Below are 24582 nucleotides of genomic sequence, written 5' to 3'. Positions count from 1 at the left end.
TTTATTTATTTATTTGGAATCAGAGGCACCAATGGGAGTAATTTGGATGATCTCAAAGTACAATGACAAGTCCCCTACCTGTGGGCTTTTTATCTCACACAACTCTGGCCTCTGCTCTCTTTTGGTGCCAACAAATAGAGTTTTTCTTACATAGGGGACAATGTTTTCCAAGGACAGTCAGGATGCCATTTGATGCAAGGCACCAGACTTGGCAGAGGGGATACTCACCGGGTGGACCTTGGGGGCCAGCACGGCCAGGGGGCCCCGGAGGTCCTGGTGGCCCTGGGACTGGTGTCGAAATACTGAATTCTCCCTTAGGACCTTAAGAAAGTTCATGATCGTAAGATTGGTGTGCGTAGTAAATTTTATTTTGGTTCAGAAGAAACAAATGTGATACAGGGGGTTTATAAACATAGCCCAAAGAATAAAAAAAATAGACTTGCTTCCATAGGTTTCAAAACTGGCCCAAAGATGACCAACCCATTGAAACATTTTTATTCAGTTGAAGAATATTTATAAGCACTTACTATTGCCTAAGCTTTGTTTTCATTAATAGCCCACCTCAATGCAAGTCTACTGAAAGAGAAGCTATTCCAAAAAACATTGATAATGTGGGATTTATCTTAAACATTGGTGAATATTTATTTGGTAGGATATTTATTTTTTAGGCCACTAGTTTGCAAGGGAAGGAAATATAGTATGCTGAAGAAAACATTAAGTGTGGCTTGGGCACACACCTTAACCTCTGATAAGTTCTTCATGTGTCATTGGGGAGATACAGCCTAACCACCCCATAAAGATTTGAGATAATGTGGATATGGTGGTCAACATGGAAAACATGTTAGTGATTTGATTTATGCATATATTTACAGAAAAAAAATAACTTTACAGTAGTGTGATGGGGAAAATTTGATATATTTTACAACAATGGAGTTCTTTACTAGAAATTCGCATATAGAAAGAACAGAAGAAGATTTGAAGCTAGATTAGAAGAACTTTTTCTTTAAAGGGCCAGATAGTAAATAATCTGGGCTTTGTGGTCCAGATGGTCCCTATGCCACTACTCAACGCTGCCATCGTAGCATGGGAAGAGCCAAAAACAATATGTAAATGAATGAGTGTGACCGTATGCCAGCAAAACATATTTATGGACACCGAAACTTAAATTTCATATAATTTTCATGTGACATAAAGGATTATTCAAAAGGTTTCTTTTCCCCCCAATCATTTAAAAATAGAGAAACTATTTTTAGCTCGTAAATTATACATAAATATGCGGTAGACTGGATTTAGGCTGTGAGCCGCCGTGGTTTGCCAATCCTTGGATTAGAACAGCAGCCTCAAAAGTAAGAAACAGGAAAAAAAAAACATATATATATATGATCATAAAAGAAGCTTTATGTACATGTGTGGGCAGAAATGCATGCATATAATTTAAAATATATATAAATGCTTGGGAAGCACTTAAAATTTTTTACTATAGAAAGATTTGGAGGCTATTAGTTTAGTGGGTCTAACCCTTTAGAAAGTGATGTTAGAAGTAAAAAATAATAGGGTAGCATTATTTGTTGAAAACTGTCCTCCACATGACGATTCTCATCTTCGGCCATGCTCTCTGCTACAGGTAAACATTGAGGATTGGATCCCTCCCGAATCCACCAACCATGATCAGAACATGTGGATCTCAAAAGTTCCTGGGACTTTAGAACTATTATCAGAAAACTTTTCTTCATTTATCTTCAATATTTTGAAGTTTTATTTATAAACCATCCATTGGATTATGGGTCAAAAAGGGCAAATTTGCTATACCATTAGTGGGTCCTTGAGACTTACAAGAGGCTTCTCAAGATCAATTTCATAGATTTTGGCCTCCCCTTTGTCTACCATAACTGACTTCCACTCATTCCATATATTTCTTTTATTTTATTTTTTGTTAGATTTGAGCCTCAATGTGGGGCTCAAACTCATGACCCTGAGATCAAGAGTTTCAAGCTCCATGGGCTGAGCCAGCCAGGATCTCTCCATCCCAAATATTTCTATTAGTAAATAGAGATAAACCATCAGGAAATTTCAGCTGAACTTGGTAAAGGGAAAATGAATTTTTTTTAACATATCCTACATATTCTTTCCCAGTGTCTGTGAGGTGATATATTCTACTGATCAGAAGCAAGTTTCTATGCATTCATTAGTCTTGGGGAAGCTTCACTCGCTCTAGGAACTATGAGCCCACTCCATAGGAAAACAGGACTGGAAAGAAAACTAACCAACCGGCTTCTCCAGGTGGTCCAGGGGCTCCAGGAACTCCTTGTGTGCCCTTTGGACCAGGTTCTCCCCGTGGTCCATAGTTTGCTGGTCCAGGTGGTCCTGCAGGTCCTGGGGACCCAGGGATGCCAGGATCCCCCAGAGGACCCTGGTCCCCCTTCTCACCACTCAGGGCCTGTGACAATGGGAATATGTTTATAGTGCTTCAGTCCAGTATCTCCTTATGTGGGTTAACCTTACCGTGAATAGGAGGACCCGATAAGCAGCCAATGAGAAAATCTTGAATTACACAGCAGTTGGCATTTGAAGGGAATTATTACTAAACTCAGAGCATGGTCTGGTTTCTGCTGTTTTGTGCCCCTTGGATTTCAGCAACACTTCATGAACTTGGACATCTCTTGAGTCCCACTGAAGGCGTCCTCCAGCAGGATGTTATATGTATAATAGCCCCTAAAACTTTGTTCACATCAGCCATTGGTTCAAATAGCTTGAGAGCTGGAATTCATGGGAATAACATATTTCTGAACTAAAACCAGCACAGTAAACCTTTGTTTGCTCTTCACCAGCTATTTTCATCATAAAGGAGGTGAAGATACAGATAGACTGTATTTTTTTTTCTTATAAAATATCTTTTTGGTTTTTTTAAAGATTTTATTTATGTATTTGTCAGAGAGACAGAGAGAGCAGAAGCTGAGGGAACCGCAGGCAGAGGGAGAAGCAGACTTCCCACTGAGTGAGGAGCCTGATGTGGAACTCGATCCCAGGATTCTGGGATCATGGCCTGAGCTGAAGGCAGACGCTTAACCAACTGCACCACCCAGGCATCACATAAAATATCTTTTTGTAATTGCATAGGCTATAACTTTGGAAATGACTTGTATACTTCAAACAAGTCAAATGTGACACAATAATCGAGTTCCTCTTCCACTCCAATATGGCCCCAAATAATAAATTTGACTTGATTTTTCATTGTTCAGTATCACTGGGTGACTAACTGGTGTTTTGTTTTGTTTCCTTCTTCTGTAATGACAGGACATAAGACTCAACACATCACCTTCTTAATTTTTTTCTTTTCTTTACTTTTACTGGAACCAACAAGGTGATTAGTGAGATGCAAAGGGAAGCATCACGTGAACTCTTAATACTAGACCAAAGAATTCTAGACTCTGTCCCTCTGTCAGTGTAACTGCACTCACCCACTCCCAAACACACACATTGGGACATCCAGGCCCTTTGTCAGAGGAGAGTCTGAGAAACATTGAACCTGGAGCTGGTCTCAGCTAGAAAATGTTTTGTCGTCAAATAATGTTGGGAAGACTGTATACCACATCTATATCTTGGGGAGCCACACTTCTTATTCTGATACTAAAGGGTCTGTAAACGAATCTTCAGATTTATTTGCCAAGTTTTCCTGTTCAGGGTGGGACTCTCTTAACTCTGTCTTAACTGGATAACTCTGATCAACCCTGGAAGAAAGTGGTATTTCCTGAAGCAGGCTGGGCAGCGTGCCTGGTAAACTTCCCACAGATATGCTGGGAGGAATTGCTCATCCTCTGACCCCAGGACATTTTAAAATCGATCCTGGTAGGAATCTCTCACATGAACATGTGAGAGATTCTATCCCTATTCCATGAAAAGAGACAGAACCTACAGAAGCTTAGGTATTTTAAATGACCAAACATTTGATCTGTTTATTTGACAACTCTACTCCTAAATATTCTAGTCTTTAAGCATTTATTTTGACTTAAAAGAATGAAAACTGCCCCCCAAAGTATTGACTAGAACTTTCCATTATTAATCATTTTCTGAACTCGTCTATAAACTCACTGGATACAGATGTGGGAATTGTAACTTGTGTAGGAGACAAGGGCATTATCAACGTGGAATTTTATTTGGGCTACAAACACCACCGAGTCCCACCTATGTGTCAAATACTATGCATGTGTGCTGCTGTTATTACCAGTTGGAAGGACCCACTGTGCTGGGTGGTCAATCGTTTTCTGAATGGAAATTGCCCAAAGTCGTCACTTTAGAGCATTTCAATTGCAGGGAAGGGAATTTGGAAAAAGTTACTCGATACCAACCGGTTCACCTTTGGGTCCTGGTGATCCTTTGATCCCGGGAGTTCCAGGAATTCCATCCAAGCCCCTTCTTCCAGGATGCCCTCTGAGCCCAGGGTCCCCTGGGGCACCCACTTCTCCCTCAGGCTGCGATGCTTCACCTTTTTCTCCTTTAAGTCCTGGATCCCCCGGAGCACCCGGGAATCCCTAGGGCGGTACAGAAATCAGGCTGCATTGCATTTAGGTAAAGCTGTTCTTGTGCCAATCTTACAAAAAAAAAAAAAAATCAACTAGAATTTTTCAATTTTAATGAACATGGATTTTTTTTTTTTCAGACACTTTCTTTAGCCTACAAGTGTAATGTCAAGCTTTTTGGTTTTCTTTTCTCTCTATTTGCTTCCAACACTGGAAAAGAATACAGTCAGTAAATTTCAATGTAACACACAGTAATATCATTCAATACAATACAAACATCATCATAATTTAGATGACGTTAGAATGTTGGTAATTTTAACATGCATTATGGATAATTTGATTTATCTTTATATAACTTTCTGATTCACTGTAATAATCAGAATTTTAATTTGTGAAAGTTTATTTGGTATCATTTACATATCATAAGACGTATCTGTATATGAATACAATGATTTTTAGTAAATTTGTACACTTATGCCACAATCACCACAATCCAGAGTTAAAACATTTCCATCACTCCCCCAAGTTCCCTCAGATACACCTGCAGTCAGTGCCTGTTCTCAACCTCAGCCCCAGGCAATGACAGATGCGCCATCTATCTCTGGACACAGCTTAAATGATTATAAATTCATTACTGATTCACTTATTCCTTCACACATCATTCATTCAATCATTTAATCAAGAATCTATCAAATGCTCTGATATTAAGTACTCTTTGCCAAGCACCAAAACTATGTGTGGCTCAACTGTATTTCCTGAGTGTGCTGTTCACCCAAATTAATACTAAATCTTCCAACCCATGAAATCTTACTGGAGATCCTGGAAGACCCGCACTTCCCGGGGACCCTGGGCTTCCTTTAATGCCAGCTGCCCCTTGGCCTCCTGCAAAGCAGTAAATTATTAAATAGTCATTGAATGCCAGCTCTGAGTAGCCAGGGTAATGCAGTAAATGAAGAGAATAGGGTGTTTTCTTCTGAGGAAAAGAAAGACAATTTGTATCTTAAAACACAGAGTGCAGGGAGAGAATGGGAGTACATAAGTGAATTAAGAGATGATGTAAAAAGAAATTTAAAAAAATCTTAACTTCCTAATTCTTGTCTTTATAATTTTAAGGAGAAACATTTATTTGTTTTGATTATAAAAGCAACATACGCACATTATAAAAAACAGATTTAGAAAGAAGAGAGTAAAAAAACATACACCTACCACCAGAGGACAATATTTGCTAAAATTTTCATGTATGTTATTCATAAAATTTTATATCCATAATGCACTGGACATATATATGGTATTTTGGAATCATCCATCAATAAATATCCATGTCAATAAATACATATTTATAGCTTCACTTAAATGGTTGCATAGCAGCATTTTGTGTGGGTCAGCCAACATTTATTCAGCTAACTGCTATTTGTAGAATTTAGATCGGTTTTCAACTTTAGCTGTAGTAAACAATGCTATGATAAATATCTCTAGGCATTCAGTGCTTCACACTTCTCCAATAAATTAAATTCCTAGAAGTGTAAGGGCAAGACAAAATTGACAAAAATTTTTCCAAGGCTTTGGATATTCATTGCCAAATTGCATTTTACTGTACAATTTTACACTTCCTATATGTATTTAAATATCTCTGTAAAGTTGATCCCTTTAGAGGGTCTTTTGGAAGGCTCTCAAGCCAATGTGTTAACAACTGTATATTCAGATTTTATTTTTTTGCAAGATTTGAGTCAGGATATATTTTTTGATAGTCATCCAAACGGTTTTCCAGTTTATGTATCTTCTGTGAGCTACACCTGTAGTATGCCGAATGTAGAGAAACCAAGGAAAATATGACACCGCTAGGGGGTCATCAACAGTGAACTGACCACCTTGGGCTAGAGGTCCCTCAAGGGGAATGTAGGGAAATGATGATTGCTTTCCTTCTATTCTTTCCCTCCCTCCATCTCTACACAGCTCCTTCCCTTCCTTTTAGGTTTTTGTTTTTAGTTGTTTTTTTTTTTAAGATTTTATTTATTTATTTGTCAGAGAGAGAGAGAACACAAGTAGGAGCAGCAACAGGCAGAGCAGGCAGAGGGAGAAGCAGGATTCCCGTTGAGCAGGGAGCCCGATGCAGGACTCAATCCGAGGACCCTGGGATCACGACCCGAGCTGAAGGCAGACGCTTAACCAAATGAGCCACCCAAGCATCCCCTAGGTTTTTTGTTTGTTTTTTTTTTTTTAAGATTTTATTTATTTTTCAGAGAGAGAAAGAGTGAGCACAGGCAGACAGAATGGCAGGCAGAGGCAGAGGGAGAAGCGGGCTCCCTGCTGAGCAAGGAGCCCGATGTGGGACTAGATCCCAGGACGCTGGGATCATGACCTGAGCCAAAGTCAGCCGCTTAACCAACTGAGCCACCAAGGCGTCCCTAGTTTTTGTTTTAATAGAACATTTCACCCAGAGCCTTAGGCCCTGCATAGGAGCCGCGTGAGGAATAATCCCCCCCTGCCCCAGCCCTTTACCCCTTCTCTCCCTCCCCATCCTTCCCTCTCAGGCCCATCTCAGGGAGTTAGGGGGCAGAGATTACAGAGTAGCTAAGGCATTTATGAAGGAGCAGGAAGGATTTGTGGATGACAAAGGACTCCGGCTGAATGTGTGTCCTCTATCGGTGAACATGGTGCTACATTTAGCATTTCTTCTTTGGACTGACACCCAACCTCCTCGAAGACCCTGTGCCAATGCCAGTATCTATTTGACAGCATTAACATACAAATACCTCTTATCTGTGTTGCCAGGTAGACCTTTGGCTTAACCCGCTTCCAAAGGAAACCCCTGGCACAGCAGTGAAAGGTTGCCAGCCTAGAGAGCAAGGGTATGGCTCTGGAGGAGCACGTCTAAATTTGAGTACGGGCTTTAACACTTCTGAGCTGCCATCTTGTGTATCAGCTTCCACATTTGTCAAATGGGGTTAATGACAGCACTGACCTCTAGGGTGGATGGGAGGAATAAGGCACGAAGGGAGGTACATACGTTCCCTAGAACAGTGCCAAGCACACATGCGCTCTGTGACTTGAGCTCTTGTTGGTTAATGACAGATCATTTGGTGACAGTGTCTACAGACCAAGGTGGTCAAAGCAGAATCGAGACTGCAGGTAACATCACATGAGAGGCCCTGAGTAGCCAGGAGAGTGGCACAAGGGGCAGAGGAACCCAACTAATGAGACTTTCTCTACCTCAGAGTTTCGTCTACAGCCAGTTCTGTGACTGAGGAAAGGGGAGGACGGAGGGCAGCTGGGATGTGAATCCTGGAGCCAACAGGTGGGGAGGAGGGTCCGGGTCTATCATAAATGTTGACGAGGGAAGTGACATGGGCTCTACTTAGCTCTCAGAATATTGGCCTCCGAGATGGGTTCTTCCCTCAAAATGGAGTTAGTAGCAAATATTGAAAAAAAATAAGATTTCAGATAAAAATCCTCATTTCTTTCTTCTCATGAAAAATTGGATGATTTATCAGGGCGCCTGGGTGGCTCAGGGGGTTAAAGCCTCTGCCTTAGGCTCAGGTCATGATCCCAGGGTCCTGGGATCAAGCCCTGCATCAGGCTTCTCTGCTCAGCAGGGACCTTGCTTCCCCCTCCGCTCTCTCTGCCTGCCTCTCTGCCTACTTGTGATCTGTTTGTCATATAAAATAAATAAAAATCTTAAAAAAAAAAAAAAGAAAGAAAAATTGGATGATTTATCAACACAGGGCCTAAAATGCTGCAAAGTAACAATAGGCTGGAGCTGGTGTGGGATGGCCCCCTCAGATGTGCCTCCCAGTTTACCAGAGTCCTCACCCCGCTATCGCCCCCCTCGGTCTGCTGATTTATTGCACTGGTATCCTCCTGAAGAATGAAATAGTGCATCTGCCCTTAGCTCTACCAAAAGTGAGGACCTTAAAAAAACAGACTAAGAAGAGTTGTGTCTTTTAAGAAAAAAAAAAAAATGAGAGCGAGCTTATTTTTTTTATGGAAGAAAAAAGTGGTGTGTGTGGGGGGCGGGGGATGGCTGCCTCACCCCTCCTAGTTCCTACCCCTGTAGGACTCCAGTCTATAACTCATGGGGAGCCCCATGGTTTGCTAGAATCAGCAGGTAAAATGGAACACAAGGATATGCCAGTTTTTGTGCTCTTTTGGCTTACTTGACAGAGTAAGTTGACAGAGTATGTGTTTGAAAATCTCTAAGTTCATGCTAACCACATCATGACATCCAGACGTCTGGTACCTTTTTCACCACTCAGTGAACTGACCCTTTTGTACTTGAAAAAACCCTTGTGTGCAAAATGTCTATACCTGGGATTCCTTTTATGCCGTCCAACCCTGGCAGTCCTGGGAGGCCCGGGGGCCCGGGGATACAAGGACACTGTATGCACAAGAGGCCAGGTTCCCCTGCAATGAGAGCACGGGTACGTTACTTGTAAACCCACACAGAGTCTGCAGAAAGGACAAATGCTGTCCAACCACACAGTCATTTATTACATTAAAATTGGGGAGGGTAGTGGAAAATCATCAATGACATTGTGCTATTAATAAAAAAAACCATTCATCTTGGGGCACCTGGGTGGCTCAGTCAGTTAAGCATCTGCCTCTGTCTCAGGTCAGGATCCTTAGATCCTAGGATCAAGCCCCATATTGCATTGGGTTCCCTGCTTGACAGGGAGCCTGCTTTTCCATCTCCTTCTGCCCCTTCCCCCTGCTCATGCTCTTGCTCTCTCTCTCTCAAATAGATAAAATCTTTAAAAAAGTATTCATGTATTATATCAGCTTACTTTATCCATCCGACCTTCTTAATATTCTTAGAGGAAATTCTGAATCAAGAATAAAGTATCTACTCTCTCAGTACCTCTCTCCTTCAGTGCAGGATAAAACTTATATTCTAGACATATCCCACAATTCATTGAATGGGTGCTAAATTGATTTGCAGATAAATGAATACTTTGAGGCAATTCTCTTGGAAAAGAAGCCATCCCTGACTATAGTTTGGGATGATTATTGTTTTGAGGGGCAGAAGCAGTGAAAGGAATGATGGTGAGAGTGGCTTGCTTCCATAGAGCAACACCACTGATGAAACCAACCTTTGGGACCATCAGCTCCTGGGATTCCTGGAAACCCTATAAGGCCTGGGAATCCACCACTTCCAGGTGGACCTTTGCGAAAAACGATGTCACCTGTAAAAAAAACACCAAAGCTAGGGTTTTGTTTGTGTGTTTTTTTTATTCAATTAGTAATTGTTTCCATAAGATATATTATTTTATATGCATTTCCCCCATATGTGTTTTGGAGGTTGCATCTTTTGAAGGTTATCTGCAATTGAAGATGAAGTGTTTTGACCAGCTTTTCTTTTCTCATTACACACATTTGATTTTTTTTTTTTTTTTTAATTCTGGTACAGTGATTCTTTGAAAGCTTGTTATCTGGTTAGTTCTCATCACAAAATCAACCCATGTTATTTTACTCAATTATTTCCAATTATTCCAAGATTATCCTTTTAGAATGTTTAGGCAAAGGATCATATCTCATTCTTCTGTTATTTCAAGTACACTGAATCTCCCTGATATATTGGAGATGCTTAATATATACTCCAGGGAAACGTTCTAACAGAGTATCATCTGTTTTCTTTGCATTACTTGTTGACGTCAGTTGAGTTTGTCCTTTTTCAAGAAAGCTCTTCCCAGGTTTCCACATGTGTCAGCTACCATAATGTTACAACAAACAGCTAATGTTCTTAAACTCTTGTGTTCTATGACCAGATTTTTTAGTCTTGTCATTTCAAATCCAGGTTGAAGGCAATGCTGATAAAACTAAATATTTCAAAGCAATGCCTATAGAGACTCCAAATTTCGGAGCAACAAGGTATCAATGGAGACATTTAATTGAGAAGGAACAGGGTATGGGTAATGTTGGCTTGACTCTGAAAGGAATGTGCGTTTTGTGATCCAGTTTTCTGTGTTTTTAAGATGACTGGATAGTTATCTTTAAACAGTAAAACATAATGGCAGTTTTATACTTAAGGTAGACATAAATGTATACTTCTATATTTATACGTTCATATTTATTGGCACATTTTCATAGTCATTTCATACTTAATTCAACAAATATTTGAGTACCTACAATGTTCCACCCCTCAGTGTCACATGCTGGGCTTAAAACAGCAAAGACGACACAATCCCTGACCTCAAGAATTTTGAGTCTTAGAGGGGAAACTGACAAAGACAGGCAACCCAAAAAACTCTACTACCGGGATAAGCTTGAGTGTTATAGGATGTGGGCTCAGTGAAAACCTTCTGCAGGACTTGAACTTGAAGCTGCCACTGGATAGACAGACAGGTGTTGCTTAGGTAAGAGAAGATAGGAAACCAGGGCCATCTCTAAAGGGAGAGATGCATGGTGTCTTGCAGAGGGAGCTGCATTGCGACAGGCACACAAGGTCCAGAGCCCAACGGCAGTACTCATTAGCTCCAAGAGCTACGCACCTCAGGCCCCTTGCCAATAAAATGACCCAACTAAGCCTACATCTGGAAAAACACTTGGAGGACTAGAAATTGTTAAAATCCCTGACACAGTGAAAAGTTTTAGTTAAGTTTTATTTTGCTTTGTTTCTCACATAGGTTCACACCATAGCTTGATAGCTTTTGTTCTTGGACATTTTATCATTTTGTTAATGGAATAATTTCTTAAACAGACATTGGCCTGAAGGGAAGCTTTTATTTTTTTAAAATTTTTTTTCAAATATTGCACAAAAAGCCAGACATTTAGCTGAATTATCTTACTAACACTAAGAGTTTTCCAGATTATTCTTCTGGATCTTTCAGGTTTATGATCACACTGTCTATAAATAATAAATCCCTGACACAACAGAAGGTTCTTAAGGCTATTGGGGGGGGTGAGTATAAAACACAAGCCCTCCCAGGCACCTTCCAGAGATGTTTAAGAGACAAAGAGTGGCTCATATGTTCTGAGGTTCTGTGTACCTGTCAGCCAGCAGAGAATGGTAAGTGGCTCTGTGGGGGTCTGGAAAGGAGAGGACAGCTCCAGGAATTTCCCATCCTTTAGGCTGCAGCTCAGTGGTCTCTGACCCACCTTATCTGGCGGCATTGTGCCCATGGCCCTGGTGCGTTTCCAGCTCACATCTCCTTGCCTTGGGTTTGCCTGCTGATGCCAGGGCACAGGACACCCTGGGAGCCATGCTAACAGAGGCTGGAAGTATGTATGTGTGTGTGAGTTTGTGTGTGTGTGTGTGCGCACGCTTAGTCTGATCCTGTGAGATAGATCTTCGACCCATGACTAATAGGAATCGGTGGATATATTCTTGCTTCTTGGTCCTCGTGACAGATTGTCCTGAAACAAAGTTGTAGCTTCTAGGAAGATATTCTCCAGGGACCAGACAAGCAGTTGCAAAATTGACCAAGGTCAACCTGAAAACCGTCCCTCCCTCTCTGCTTCACTGTCCCTTGTCCCTGCCTCCCACTCCGCCCTCCCGTGGGTGCTCAGGCTGAAGCTTTGCTGCACAAGCCAAGTCTTCATTCTGCCCAAGCTGCTTTCATAGATAGTTCATCAAATGAAACAGCAGCAGAAAGATGGCCCGTAAGATCCACACACACTGCCGGCCAAGCTGCAAGTAAGGTTCATTGCCACTAATTTGCACCCATCTGTTATTGGGCAGTGTACACAATAGGGGCCCCGTTAGATATCTACCTGGTGGTCCTGGATATCCTGGCAACCCTATAGGTCCTGGCGAGCCAGGACAACCCGAGGACCCGGGAGGCCCCACTGCATTCTTTCCTGGGGGCCCTCGTTCCCCTTTACTTCCTTTCACGCCTGGAGGTCCAGGGGCTCCTCTGAGGCCAGGCCTTGATGACCCTTGGAGAACAGAATCATGTTAGTGCATTTTAAATGTTTTCCTGATTCATATATATTACTTTTTTATTTGCAAAGAGTAACGAATTCTTATTAACAAAAGTTACACAATCGAGAGGTATATAAAGTGTATAAAACAAAAAGAGAGTATCTTCCTTCCTTCCTTCATCTGAGGTCTTGTTAAACTACCACAGCACAGCAAAATCCAGAAAGTTCCAGTCCCATGAGGTACGATAGGGACTTATTTAGTACAAGGGACTGAGAGTTAGCAAGATAGGGACTTATTTAGTAAAAGGGACTGAAACAGAGTTTCAGCTGCACTGTTGTCTTTTTTGTTTAAAAGAACCTCATGAGAAATTCTCCGATATGCTGTTTTGTAGAATTTTTCATTAGAGACTAGAAGATACCTACTTTTCAGTGTTCAAAATGAGAAAGAGAGACTGTCCTACTGGACTTCATTCCTGCCAATCATCTTAGTTATAAAATAGTGTGGTGGGGAGGCCAGCATCTCCTGGGAGAGAAGCCTTACCAGGTGGTACAAAGCCATTTCATCTGTCTCTCTTACAGTGACAAAGATGAGAGGAGAGGGCCAGTCTGGAATTCCTGAGTTGCAAACAGTTTAACTATAAAGAAGAAAGACCTCACCACCAAAGGGCTGAGAACCGTCAGGGGTAATATCTGATTATTTCTAATTATTGAACAAGGATTTTCCCTGTAAAAGCAAATCCCTCTGGCCTCTGTTTGAGAACTTTGTAATTTTTACTCACTGTCTTCCTAAAGAAGCCTATTCATTATTTGGGGGGTCTTGTGGAGAGCAGCTCTTCCCTAATCTTTAACCAGACCTCTAAAATATCCTTTTGTATTCCAACTTCAAGAGATACCCATTGTTAACAATTTGCTGTATATTTTTCCACGCACATGCAAGTACACATAATACCCATTTTTTTTTTACAATGCGATTATAAAATACATACAGTTCTGCAATTGCTTAATTTCAATTCATTTTCAGAATTATGAAATAGTTTAAACATACCACAAGGCTTAAAGAAAAATGTAATCAACAGCAGGGCTTACTTACCAAATCTTTGCTATTCTTTTTAATCGTTTCCTTTTAAAAATGACACATGACAGCACTATAGTTATAATTAAAGCCACTGAGATTAATCCTTGATTAAATGTCTTTGATCCTAGTCTTCCTCTCTCAAAAGGCAACCACTCCAGTGAGTCATGGATGTTTTTATAAAACATAAACATGTAGAAGTTTAATCTATGGGGTGCCTGGGTGGCTGAATTGGTTAAGCCACCTACTCTTGGTGTCAGCTTAGGTCATGATACTGGGGTTGTGGGATCGAGCCCCATGTAGGGATCCACACTCAACAGGGAGTCTGCTTGAGATTCTTTCCTCTGCCCCTCTCTCGGCTTATGCGAGCTCTCTCTCTCACTCTCTCAAATAAATAAATAAATCTAAAAAAAAGTGTAATCTACGTACTTACACAACATATGATACACTATGAAAACTACCATTTTTAACCAAATTGATTACTATAAATTATTGTTTTCTACCTCTGTGCCTTTTCTGAGCTTCAAGCCTTCTGCAACTATACCAGTTATTGCCTTACACTTAGTTAAAACCACTGGGAAGTCAAAGAGCATCTCTAAGTGACTTTGTGTCAGCTTCCACTCCCTTTTCTGCTATGAGTTACAAACTTAACAATGAGGAAGCTAGGAACACTTTTAGATCAATTAATGAAGCATTTGTCTCCTGTAAGCAATGCAAACAAGAGTTTCCTTTTTTTTAAATTAATTAATTAATTAATTAATTATTTAAAAGATCTTATTTATTTATTTGACAGACAGAGATCACAAGTAGGCAGAGAGGCAGGCAGAGAGAGAGGGGAGAAAGCAGGCTCCCTGCAGAGCAGAGAGCCCGACATGGGGCTCGATCCCAGGACCCTGGGATCATGACCTGAGCCGAAGGCAGAGGCTTTAACCCACTGAGCCACCCAGGTGCCCCTCCTTTTTTTTTTTTAAAGATTTATTATATATTTACTGGAGAGAGAGAGAGCGAGCGAGCATGAGTTGGGGGAGGAGGAGAGGGAGAGGAAGAAGCAGGCTCCCTGCTGAGCAGAGAGCCTGATGTGGGGGTCCATCTCAGGACCTTGAGATCACTACCTGAGCCAAAGGCAGATGCTTAACCGACTGAGCCACCCAGGTGTTCCTTGCCCCATGATTTTCCTTTTAAGACCATTTCTATTGGTGCCCCAAGAAACATGTACATACCAGCAATTCCAGGAACCCCAGGAGAGCCACGGGGACCTGCAAATCCATAACAGTAATTACTTAAGCATAAGGACGTACATACATCCCCCCCCCCATTTTTGAAATCTTGGGTGACCATATTATCGTCATAATATATAATAACATTATAATTATATAATATTTATTTATATAATAAATATTATAATATATAATAAATATTTTCATACTTTTTCTTCCACTTTCACATAGATAACTATTAGAAAGCTTCACTTGTTTGGTCAAACCACAGAGAAGAAATTAGTCTGAGATGCTTAGCACTCAGAAGTGGATCATCCCACCTTCCCACCTTCAAACAATTCAGCGGACATCTACTAGGAGCCTGCTCTGTGTTTGACCCTTGGTGGGATGGTGCAGATGGGAGAACGGTGAACAGCTAGAACTGTCAGGGTCCTGTGGTTTGGCCTGGTGTTGCATCTCAGGTCACTTCCAGCTGTGACAGTGCAACAGGGTTCCAATTCTCTGATACTTGTGAGTGACTTAGAGTGAACATACCAGATTAAAAAAAAAAAAAAAAATCTATGTTCGTGTCTGTACTTCTCTGTCCATTTATTTAAGAACACTGGGAACTTCTCCTCTTTTAAGTGAAATTCTCCTTTGAAATCTTATTTGTATCAATAATTGGCCTTAGTTCGGTGGTTCTTGGTCCTGCCTGCATACTAAAATCATCTAGAGAGTTTTTATAATCTACCAGTGCTCAGGGCCCCCCTCTAGACAGTTATGTCAGAATCCCAGGGATGGGACTTTGGCATGTCATTATTTAGAAGTTCCCAGGGATGCTGATGTGTGGCTACAGAGGAGAACTCTTGGCCTACACCTTTCTACTCTATCCAATGGGACGGCATCTGAGTAAATGTGACTCTGCTTCATGGTGCCAGGAGTCAGAAAACCCAGGGTTCAGGCCCCTCTCATCACTATTGTGTGGGTTTGCTCAAATTACAGTTTTTCAGGGTCCCCATTTTTTCTTTTGTACCCCACTGAGATTGCTGATTCTTCCCATTCCTTCCTCCTGCCCTCTGGCCACATTTGTGTTTTCTTGTCAGACTTGAACTTTCACACACAAAGGGAATTTAATTACCTTCTGTGGTAGAGCACCTATGAAATTTTCATATAAAGGTATGAAAATTAGGACACACCAATACTGCCACCCGTGAAAACTGGGAGACTTCCTTGTTGCCCCCATGCAAATTCTAGGTCTATAAGCACATTTGCTATATGTTGCCTGGAAAGAAACACATGGAAATGGTCATCAAATGCTTTAGGAAGAAATTTATCTCACCTTGTGGGCCACGAGCTCCTTTAGGGCCTGGTGGGCCTGGAAGTCCTTCATCTCCTTTTTCCTGGTATGCATCATAATATTCTGTCTTAAAGGAAAAAGAAACAAATAGAGAGACAGGATAGCTATTTATGGTGGGCTCACCAAACACAATACCTCAATGTCCCCCCTCACACAAGAAATGGTATTTTCCTGAATTTGTAAGTTTATGTGTTAGCAGGAATAAAGTCATGTATACATGATGGATAAATTTAAAGATCAAAGTTGATGATTCTGGTATCATGATATCATATATTTCATGGGCTTTCAGTGAGAAATGTATTTTATGATGGGAATAAGCCAGTTCACACCCTCACAGTTCCACATGTATATATATATATATCCATATCGAGATATATGGGATATGTATACAGAAATTAAAGTTTCACAGGCAGTGACTCACCATTTTGACATAACAACTTTTGATTTTTTTTATTATATTCTATTTCACTTTTTAAAAATGCTTGTCCTCATGGACTAACTTTATTTCAGAGTATGTTGGGACCCACCCATCAAAAAATACTCCATTTTGATTATTTCTTTAAATTTAAGGATACTGCTGATTTGCAATAATAAGGAGGGTTATAATTTCTAACATGTTGGGTGGACCTACTGCTGGTCTCCTACACTGTCTGGTTCCTAAGTAGAACTTCCAAGGAAGTTACTAGAAGTGCTGAGTTATATAGAATGGAAACACACACAGCAAGCTAGGAATGCCAAGAATTTCTCTCACATGCAACTGGCAAGTCAATTTCACTTAGAATTCAGTACATTTATCTTGAAGGAAAGAAAATGAACATAAAAGTTTTGGTGTTGTTTTCTCATATGCCGCATGGGACCAGTTTGTTTGGCGTGTTTAAAAAAGAGGTAACAAAAGTATTGTGGTTAATCAACTATGCATAAAATCACAAAAATAATTCATAGTAGTAACAGTAATGATCATGTAATAATCATCACAAAACCTATAATGACATACGTGCCCCTGCCAACTGCTGGCTAAGTGTTTTCACAAAATGGCCCATTTCTTCTTCCCCACAACTCCATGAAAGTATTCTGGAACTACTTGCATCTGAATCATTGGCATGTGTGAAGATGTGAATTTCCAGGACGTTCCTCCAGTTACTGAGTTAAATTGCTTAGCCAAAGGGGTCTGAGAACTGCGTTAGTAACAGAACCCCCCACCCCAACCCCATGACTCTTTTACCATCATGGACCTTTCTGTACAACTGGCTTAATCACAAATACCAACTCTGTTCAGCACACTGAATGTGAGAACTACTGTCTTTTTAAATTTTTTTTAAGTTTATTTTTTTAAGTGAGGGGACAGGGGAGGGGCTGAGAGAGAGGGAGACAGTGTCTTAAGCAGACTCTGAGCTCAGCACAGAGACTGACTGGGGGTCGATCTCATGACCCTGAGGTCTTGATCTGAGCTGAAACCAAGAATCTGACCAACTGCACCACCCAGGTGCCCTGAGAACTACTGTCTTCTAAAGGCAGGAGAGAAGGGGATACCAGAATTCAGAGCTTGGGTCCCTTCTACTCATCTCCTTAAGCTATAGAGTCACAAAACAGAGAATATGACGGCTCGGCAGTGGAGCTGATGGACATCACACCCATGTCCATGCCGGAGAGAAGAGACTTCCTGCGGAGTTGGAGTTTGGGCAGGGGGCGATCACTGGTCTTCGCTGGCCCTGGTTGAGTTTCTGCTGCCTGGAAATGCAGGTTGTCATACCTGTGCCCAGCTGGAGTGGGGGGAGTGGACTCACTCTCCCCTGGTTCCCCAACTGGCCTCCAGTGCATCCCTCCTACTCTGCTCAAGGGCACAAGTCACCTTGGCCATGTCTGATTGGATGTAAGATTTCTTCTTTGCCACTGACCAGGGTGGGCATTTCATGCCTTCCAGAGACCAGATAGGACCAAATAGAAATATCTGTCCATTGTCAAATGGACAAATAATGACAATAGCTATTTTCTTCCTCAGTTTGATAAAAAAGTGAATACCATAATCTCTATCTTAAGTTAATGAGAGACACTAATTCAAAATTTCCTTGATATTTTGAAGGACTTGATCAAATAGGACATGTTTACTGTCTTTAGTTACACTTACTGGACCACGAAATCCTGGAGGGCCAATGTCCCCTTTCCACCCCTGTATTGAAAGACAGTTACAAATTATGAGTACATTAACCCAAAGTATTTATTTATTTGGTATGCTTAAAAAGCAAAATGCAGTTAAACAATAAATCAATGCTAAAAGTTATGTTATTTCCATGTCGTGTACAAATCACAATGCCAGTCAGCTTCTACCACACAGAGCAGGTTTTATACCTTTCCTCACAAAACTGCCCTTTAGGTGTCTACATAAACTTGTCACACCTCTCTTTTCTTCTTAATAAACATAACTAAGGTATTTTAATTGCAATCCTTGTACCTATTTTCAGGGCATGGTCAGGAAAGTGTGGACAAAAACCAAGCAGTTAAAAAGCCTAAGGATGGGATGTTAGAGAGGGGATCACCTTAATGCCGTCTTCACCCCGTAACCCAGGGAAGCCCCTGTTGCCTTTGGCTCCCTGTGGAAAAGGACAAAGAGAATGGGTCAGAAGACATACAAGTCATTTTCTTCTGTGGGAAGCAGGAACAGTTGGAGCTCTTATTTATTTATTTATTTATTTATTTATTTTTAAAGATTTCATTTATTTATTTGACAGAGAGAGATCACAAGTAGGCAGAGAGGCAGGCAGAGAGAGAGGGAGAAGTAGGCTCCCCGCTGAGCAGAGAGCCCGATATGGGGCTCGATCCCAGGACCCTGGGATCATGACCAGAGCCAAAGGCAGAGGCTTTAACCAACTGAGCCACCCAGGTGCCCCTGGAGCTCTTTAAAAAAAAAAAAAAAAATTATTTATTTATTTTAGAGAGGGCAAGAGAGTGAGCAGCTACACACCCACGAGTAGGGGAGAGGCAGAGTGAGAGGGAGAGAGAGAATCTTCAAGCAGACTCCCCACTGAGCATGAAGCCCAACTTGGGGCTCAATCCCATGACCCTGAGATCAAGGCCTGAGCCAAAATCAAGAGTCAGATGCTTAACTGACTAAGCCACCCAGGCACCCTGGAACTCCTTTTTGAAAAGAAAAAATAAGGTGTGCTCTGATGATCTCTCTTTACAGTGAGGATGTAACACTTCGATTCTCAAATACAGGTTTAAAAATCTATATGCTTTTGCTAACTTAATAAGTATTAGTAATTCCCCAAATCCTTCTTTATCTAATGGGACTGACATTTCAACAACATCAATGGGCCAAACATGTCTTTACCTCAGTGCCGGGGAAACCAGGGGCACCATCTTTGCCGGGTTTTCCCTAAAACAAAAAACAAAGCAAAAACACATAATTTAATAAATATGGATAACTATAATAAATATGGAAAATGTAAATAATAAATGATCATCTCCTCTTGACCTCGGGCAAGAGAGTGTGACTGAAACTTCCCACCCATCTGTTAGAAGGAAAAACCATTAATCACAGAGCACACATGACCTTCTCTTGCTGGGGAAGGCAGAAGCCAGTCAGAATAGAAAATTAGGGAAGACCAATGGAAGAAAGGTTGGGAATTAAGATTAGCTGAGCTTAAACGAGTTTGATACTGCCCATCCCAGCTTGGAAGAAAAATTGAAAAAGCAGAGAAATGGACAAAAAGACCTAGAAAGAGTTCACTGTCAAATTATTTATTTGAAATATTGGCAATTCCCTGATCCGCCCACGTGCCGATATTTGAACACATTTGTAAAGGTGTATGGCAGTGTCCCAAACAGACAGTGCTTTTGGGTGAACTATTAACAAAGTCTACCTTCTGTGATAGGATTCAATATCATATTGACTGAACACTTTTTCTTAGGAAAAAGTATTTTTCTCAATGTATAATCTTTAGAGACTTTAGACAATATATGTGCTTAAATCTTTCTAAGATAGAGCTGGGTGTGTGAGTGGACCCCGGTTGCCTCTGTCTCCCCAGCTCCCACGTCACAGTGTGCCTCATCTTCTTTGGGGATCTGCCCTTCCCTCACTGTGTGGGTCTGATGGGACTGTGGGTCACATTACGCCCCACCACTCTGGTCTGGCCGATCCTGGAAACTTTCTCTCCTGGCCACAGTCACCTCTCCAGGGTGAGACCTAGGAGCACTCTGGGTCAATTAGAGCGATTCTTTGGGGTGTTATTAGTGGATACAGGGAGACACACTTTCTTCTTGGAGGCCATTGACCTGAAGCTGTGTGCTGCTACTTCCTGCTATTTCTTCCCATTGCTGCCGACGTGGAAGATCGATGTCAAAGAAGACCACGAGGTCAATACACAGAGGAAGAGAAACGACAGGGAGAGTACTGCCCATCTTGTTTCAGGCTCTGAAGTCCTCAAAGGCTGTTGGAGCCTTGAACTCCTCAGACACTTGAAAAAATAGGTTTCATGTCCTAAATCTTTGAAAAAACGTACAAAAATCTAAGCTAGTTTGAATTGGGCATCTTACACTTGCCTCCTAAAGAGATCTGAGCATTGACTGATACAGGTTGCACATGACACTGAATTTCCAAATTTACCTGCGGGCCAGGTTCTCCAGGAGCACCCTTTTGAGATCCATAAGATTCTCCAGGCGGTCCCTGTAATTAATAAGAGTTATGTCAAATTTTATGAATTGATTTTTTGACTCACCCTTGATTGTCATTAAGTCGTTCCTTCTGATTATTCTGTTATATTTTAAAAATGTTCCAATGGTGGGTCATCTCATGTATAAGCATTCATTTAAAAACAGATGCAAAATGAGGGTTTTGGAGGGAAGGGGGTTGGGGAGGGGGGTTGGGCGAGCCTGGTGGTGGGTACTAAGGAGGGCACGTGTTGCATGGAGCACTGGGTATGGTGCATAAACAATGAATCTTGGAACACTGAAAAATAAAATAAAATAAAATGAAATGACAATAAAAAAATAAAAACAAAAATAAAAACAGATGGTAAAATAGCAGATGCTGAAAATAAATCGTAAGATGGGAGACAGTAGATGGGTATACAACCGTGCAGGGATTTCGGCTAGAAGAGGCTATGAAATGATTCTAGTATATTCTGTGATGTCTGTGCTGAAATATCATCATGCTTTAACTAGCATTAAGATTTAAAAGGAGGTCATACATCAAAATCCACACTAAGGCTCTACTTCATGTTTCAAAGAAACAGTATGACTCTGAATAACCTACCGAGGGTCCAGGAGGTCCAGATTTCCCCATGGCTCCCTTGTCTCCCTTCTCCCCTTTGAGGTTCTGCCACAAAAACAATTTAAAGTCATTACACACAGATCAAACAAAATAATTCCGCTTTTACTTGAAAATTTTCTCTGTTCAACGAACTGTATCTACAAACTACTTACAAACCTCCTGTTAACATGACAGACTATCATTTTTCATATTCCAAATTTTATACTTGTGAACCCATTAAAACCATACTTAAACTTTTGTTGTTTTAAAGAAAGCATCTTTTGGATCAAACTATGTTAAACCAACTTAATTCCTGAATCTGTTTTCAATAAGCTCATTCAAGTCATTCCCAACGTATCTTATTTTCATTTTTAATATACAGAAATTATTTTCACTGGGATCAATTAGTTTCTGAGCATGTGTTACGAGGATTTGATTGCTTTAGTCAGGTTTGTTTGTGTTCTTATCACATTTCATTGACTGTATTTTCCCCAGTGTGAGTCTCCTCTTGGAGCATCATTTTTTTCAAACTCAAAAATTGTCCCCTGGGTCAAATCTTCCAGATCTAGATTTTCATCAAGATAAGATTTTTTTTTCTTTCCATTTCTGGCCAATGAAATTTTAGACTTCTTTAATTTTTTTGTTGTTGTTGTTGATTACCTCTGAGAAGTTTAGCTTTTCTCCTTAGGTCAATTTTTTCCAATCTTCAATGAGAGTTATTATTTTGGTCATATCAAATTTCACCATGTTTTGTTTTAACTCTTCTCAGTTTTGTTTTGATAATTTTTACCATTAAAAATTAATTGTATTGGAGAGTAAGGGCTAGAGGGGTTTATATTTTAGGAGATGAAAATGTTCTAAAATTGCATGTGGTAATAGTTATACAACCCCATGAATACACTGAAAGCACTGAAATATGCAACAAATAAGTGAGCTTTGCGGTATATAAATTATATCTGAATTATGTTGTAAAAATTAATTATAACTAAAACCCATGAATTTTATTTTTTAAAACAGTGAATTACATGGTATGGGAATTATATTTTAATCTAGCTATTATTAAAAAAATCAGAAGTTTAAAGAGGAAGGTTTATGTTTATTTCTTAGTTAATCCACAGGAAAAATGTTAGTTAACCCCTTACTTCCCATCCCCTCTTCTCCTAGACATTCAGGATCAACCTTGTGTCTAGGTTTGGGGTATTATATTATGATTCACTTTTTCTGAGCATTCATTCAGTTCTATACCCTGGTCCTTCTAGCTACCCCAGAGTAGGAGCAAAAAAGCAAATGTTCATTTTGAAAAACAGGATCACAATGTCCTTGGAGAGGAATGCAGGCCACATTGCCCTTGGGGACATAATGGCAGGTAAAAATGTCCCGTTTGATTTTCACACTATTCCACTAATATCTTTAGGTCATTACTGTCTGGCTGGATCAGAGCCATACACCTATTTTGTTATCATTTATTCAAAAATACTCACCGAATCCCCATCTGAGTTAGGAACAATGTGGGGGTGGTGAGGATAAAAGGTGAGCAAAATTAGATCCAGGCTCTACCTTCTAGAATCGTGGAAGTTGCTAGCGTCTAATCTTGCCTCAGATCTCTGTCTTATGTTTTCTGGTTCTCAAGTAAAAGATGGAGAAAAAATAAAATCCAGAGGCTGAGGCTGGCTGAGAGGGCTCAGAGGGCAAAACTTATAAAAGAGGTAAGGGAGGGGCACCTGGGTGGCTCAGTGGGTTAAGCCTCTGCCTTCAGCTCAGTTCATGATCTCAGGGTTCTGGGATGGAGCCCCGCAACCGGCTCTCTGCTGAGCGGGGAGCCTGCTTCCCCCTCTCTCTCTGCCTGCCTCTCTGCCTACTCGTGATCTCTCTCTCTCTGTCAAATAAATAAATAAATAAAATCTTAAAAAAAAAAAAAAAGGAGGTAAGGGATCATGGGGACCTCCCCCCGGAAGTGAGAACACACAACCTGTGTAATAAAATGGAAGAGTTACCGTTCTGTTATCTGGGCCGGTTAGTGTCACAATAACTGTTCCTGGTGGTCCAGGGGGTCCTGTTAATCCTTTTACACCCTAAAAACAAACACACTCAGGAACGCGAAACCAAACAACATCACCTCGGTTTTTGGAGAGCTAGATTTTCCCCTTTAGTTCTTAGGTAAGAAGATATCGCAAATGACAAAGCAAACACGTTTGTTCCAGCGTCACTTACAGACTAAGACGTGCAGGATGATTGCTATGAAATTTAAAATGTCTTGCCCATAAATAAACCACAATATTTGAATTACCTGCTCTCCTTTTTGTCCTATCACATTATCGCCCATGAGACCCTGTAAGAAAAGAAAACATTAAATTATTTTTAAAAAATGGATATGAGGAGTCTAAACCCACTGATGTTCCTTCCAATGTTTGTAATGGAACGTTTGTATTTTAATGGTGATGTCAGTGTTACAAAAATTACTTTACCTATTTCTTGGAGGAGAGAGGCAATATGTTTCTTTCAAAAGTGGAGATCACAAACTGCAGAGGGCTTAAGGGATTGACTTCACAAGGCGAAGGAGGACATGACGTGGGGTGGGATGGGGAAGAGAAACCAGCTTGGAGAACGTTTTCCTGGCTCAGACACTGACTGGTTATCTAACTTTCTGATGCCCTAGTTTTCTCATCTTAAAGATAAGAGGGAAGGATGACTGAACTTCTGGATTCTGAAATTCAAAAGTTGAAGGAGGCTAAGAAAACATTTGAGGCTATCTCCCTTCACTAGTCATTTAGTGAATTGAGCTAATCTAATGTGAATAGTCTGTCTCGCTGTAACAATGGCTAATCTATCATTTCAACCAATGTCTCCTTGCTATTTTTTTTAACTATTTATTTAAATCTTGTTAGTTACCATACAGTGCAACACTGGTTTCTGGAGTAGAGGTCAATGATTCATCACTTCCATACTACATCCCGTGCTCATCACAAGTGCCTCCGGGCTTTTCTGCTCTTGAGTATATAGATCTTTCCCCTATTAGCCCACAAGCTACAGGAAAAAAGCTCAAGATAAGGAATCAAAACACTTTAAATCTCAGCTCTGTCATTTACAGTCTAGTCGTCCACTCAAATAATGATATAAGAATTGTGGAAACACCTTGGCAAGTTCCCTGCACACCAAGTCTAGCTGTAGTGAGCAAGAACTACTACTGCGTGAGGACTAATTTCCTGGGGGGCTCAGCCTCACTCAACACTTTCCTACCTAGTTAATGGAGGGGCTCAGAATAAGCCACTCCAAAATATATCACTTTGGCATAAGAATTATTTTGAGCTCAAGACAACTGAGTAACAGCAAATGGA

General features: G+C 40.7%; 1 protein-coding gene across 1 annotated transcript in view; it reads right to left on the bottom strand.

The window, feature by feature from the left end:
- Nucleotides 1–24582, bottom strand: part of LOC111142203 (collagen type IV alpha 3 chain) — a 128153-nt gene that overhangs the window by 29348 nt on the left and 74223 nt on the right. Inside the window, exons 12-27 of the mRNA XM_022495232.1 lie at nt 23535–23576; nt 23242–23319; nt 21251–21313; nt 20603–20662; nt 19328–19372; nt 18534–18587; nt 18125–18166; nt 15982–16066; nt 14667–14702; nt 12225–12389; nt 9605–9697; nt 8823–8918; nt 5329–5399; nt 4347–4529; nt 2269–2437; nt 229–321 (exon numbers count right to left, since the gene is read on the bottom strand). Coding sequence (XP_022350940.1) covers nt 229–321; nt 2269–2437; nt 4347–4529; nt 5329–5399; nt 8823–8918; nt 9605–9697; nt 12225–12389; nt 14667–14702; nt 15982–16066; nt 18125–18166; nt 18534–18587; nt 19328–19372; nt 20603–20662; nt 21251–21313; nt 23242–23319; nt 23535–23576 — 1375 coding nt within the window. The remainder of the gene's footprint in view (nt 1–228; nt 322–2268; nt 2438–4346; nt 4530–5328; nt 5400–8822; nt 8919–9604; nt 9698–12224; nt 12390–14666; nt 14703–15981; nt 16067–18124; nt 18167–18533; nt 18588–19327; nt 19373–20602; nt 20663–21250; nt 21314–23241; nt 23320–23534; nt 23577–24582) is intronic.

Source organism: Enhydra lutris, unplaced genomic scaffold, assembly GCF_002288905.1.
Source record: "Enhydra lutris kenyoni isolate GAN:26980312 unplaced genomic scaffold, ASM228890v2 scaffoldscaffold1, whole genome shotgun sequence".
NCBI classification, from domain to species: Eukaryota; Metazoa; Chordata; class Mammalia; order Carnivora; family Mustelidae; genus Enhydra; species Enhydra lutris.
The sequence above is the reverse complement of the archived record's forward strand: the minus strand, read 5'-3'. Positions and strand labels throughout refer to the sequence as shown.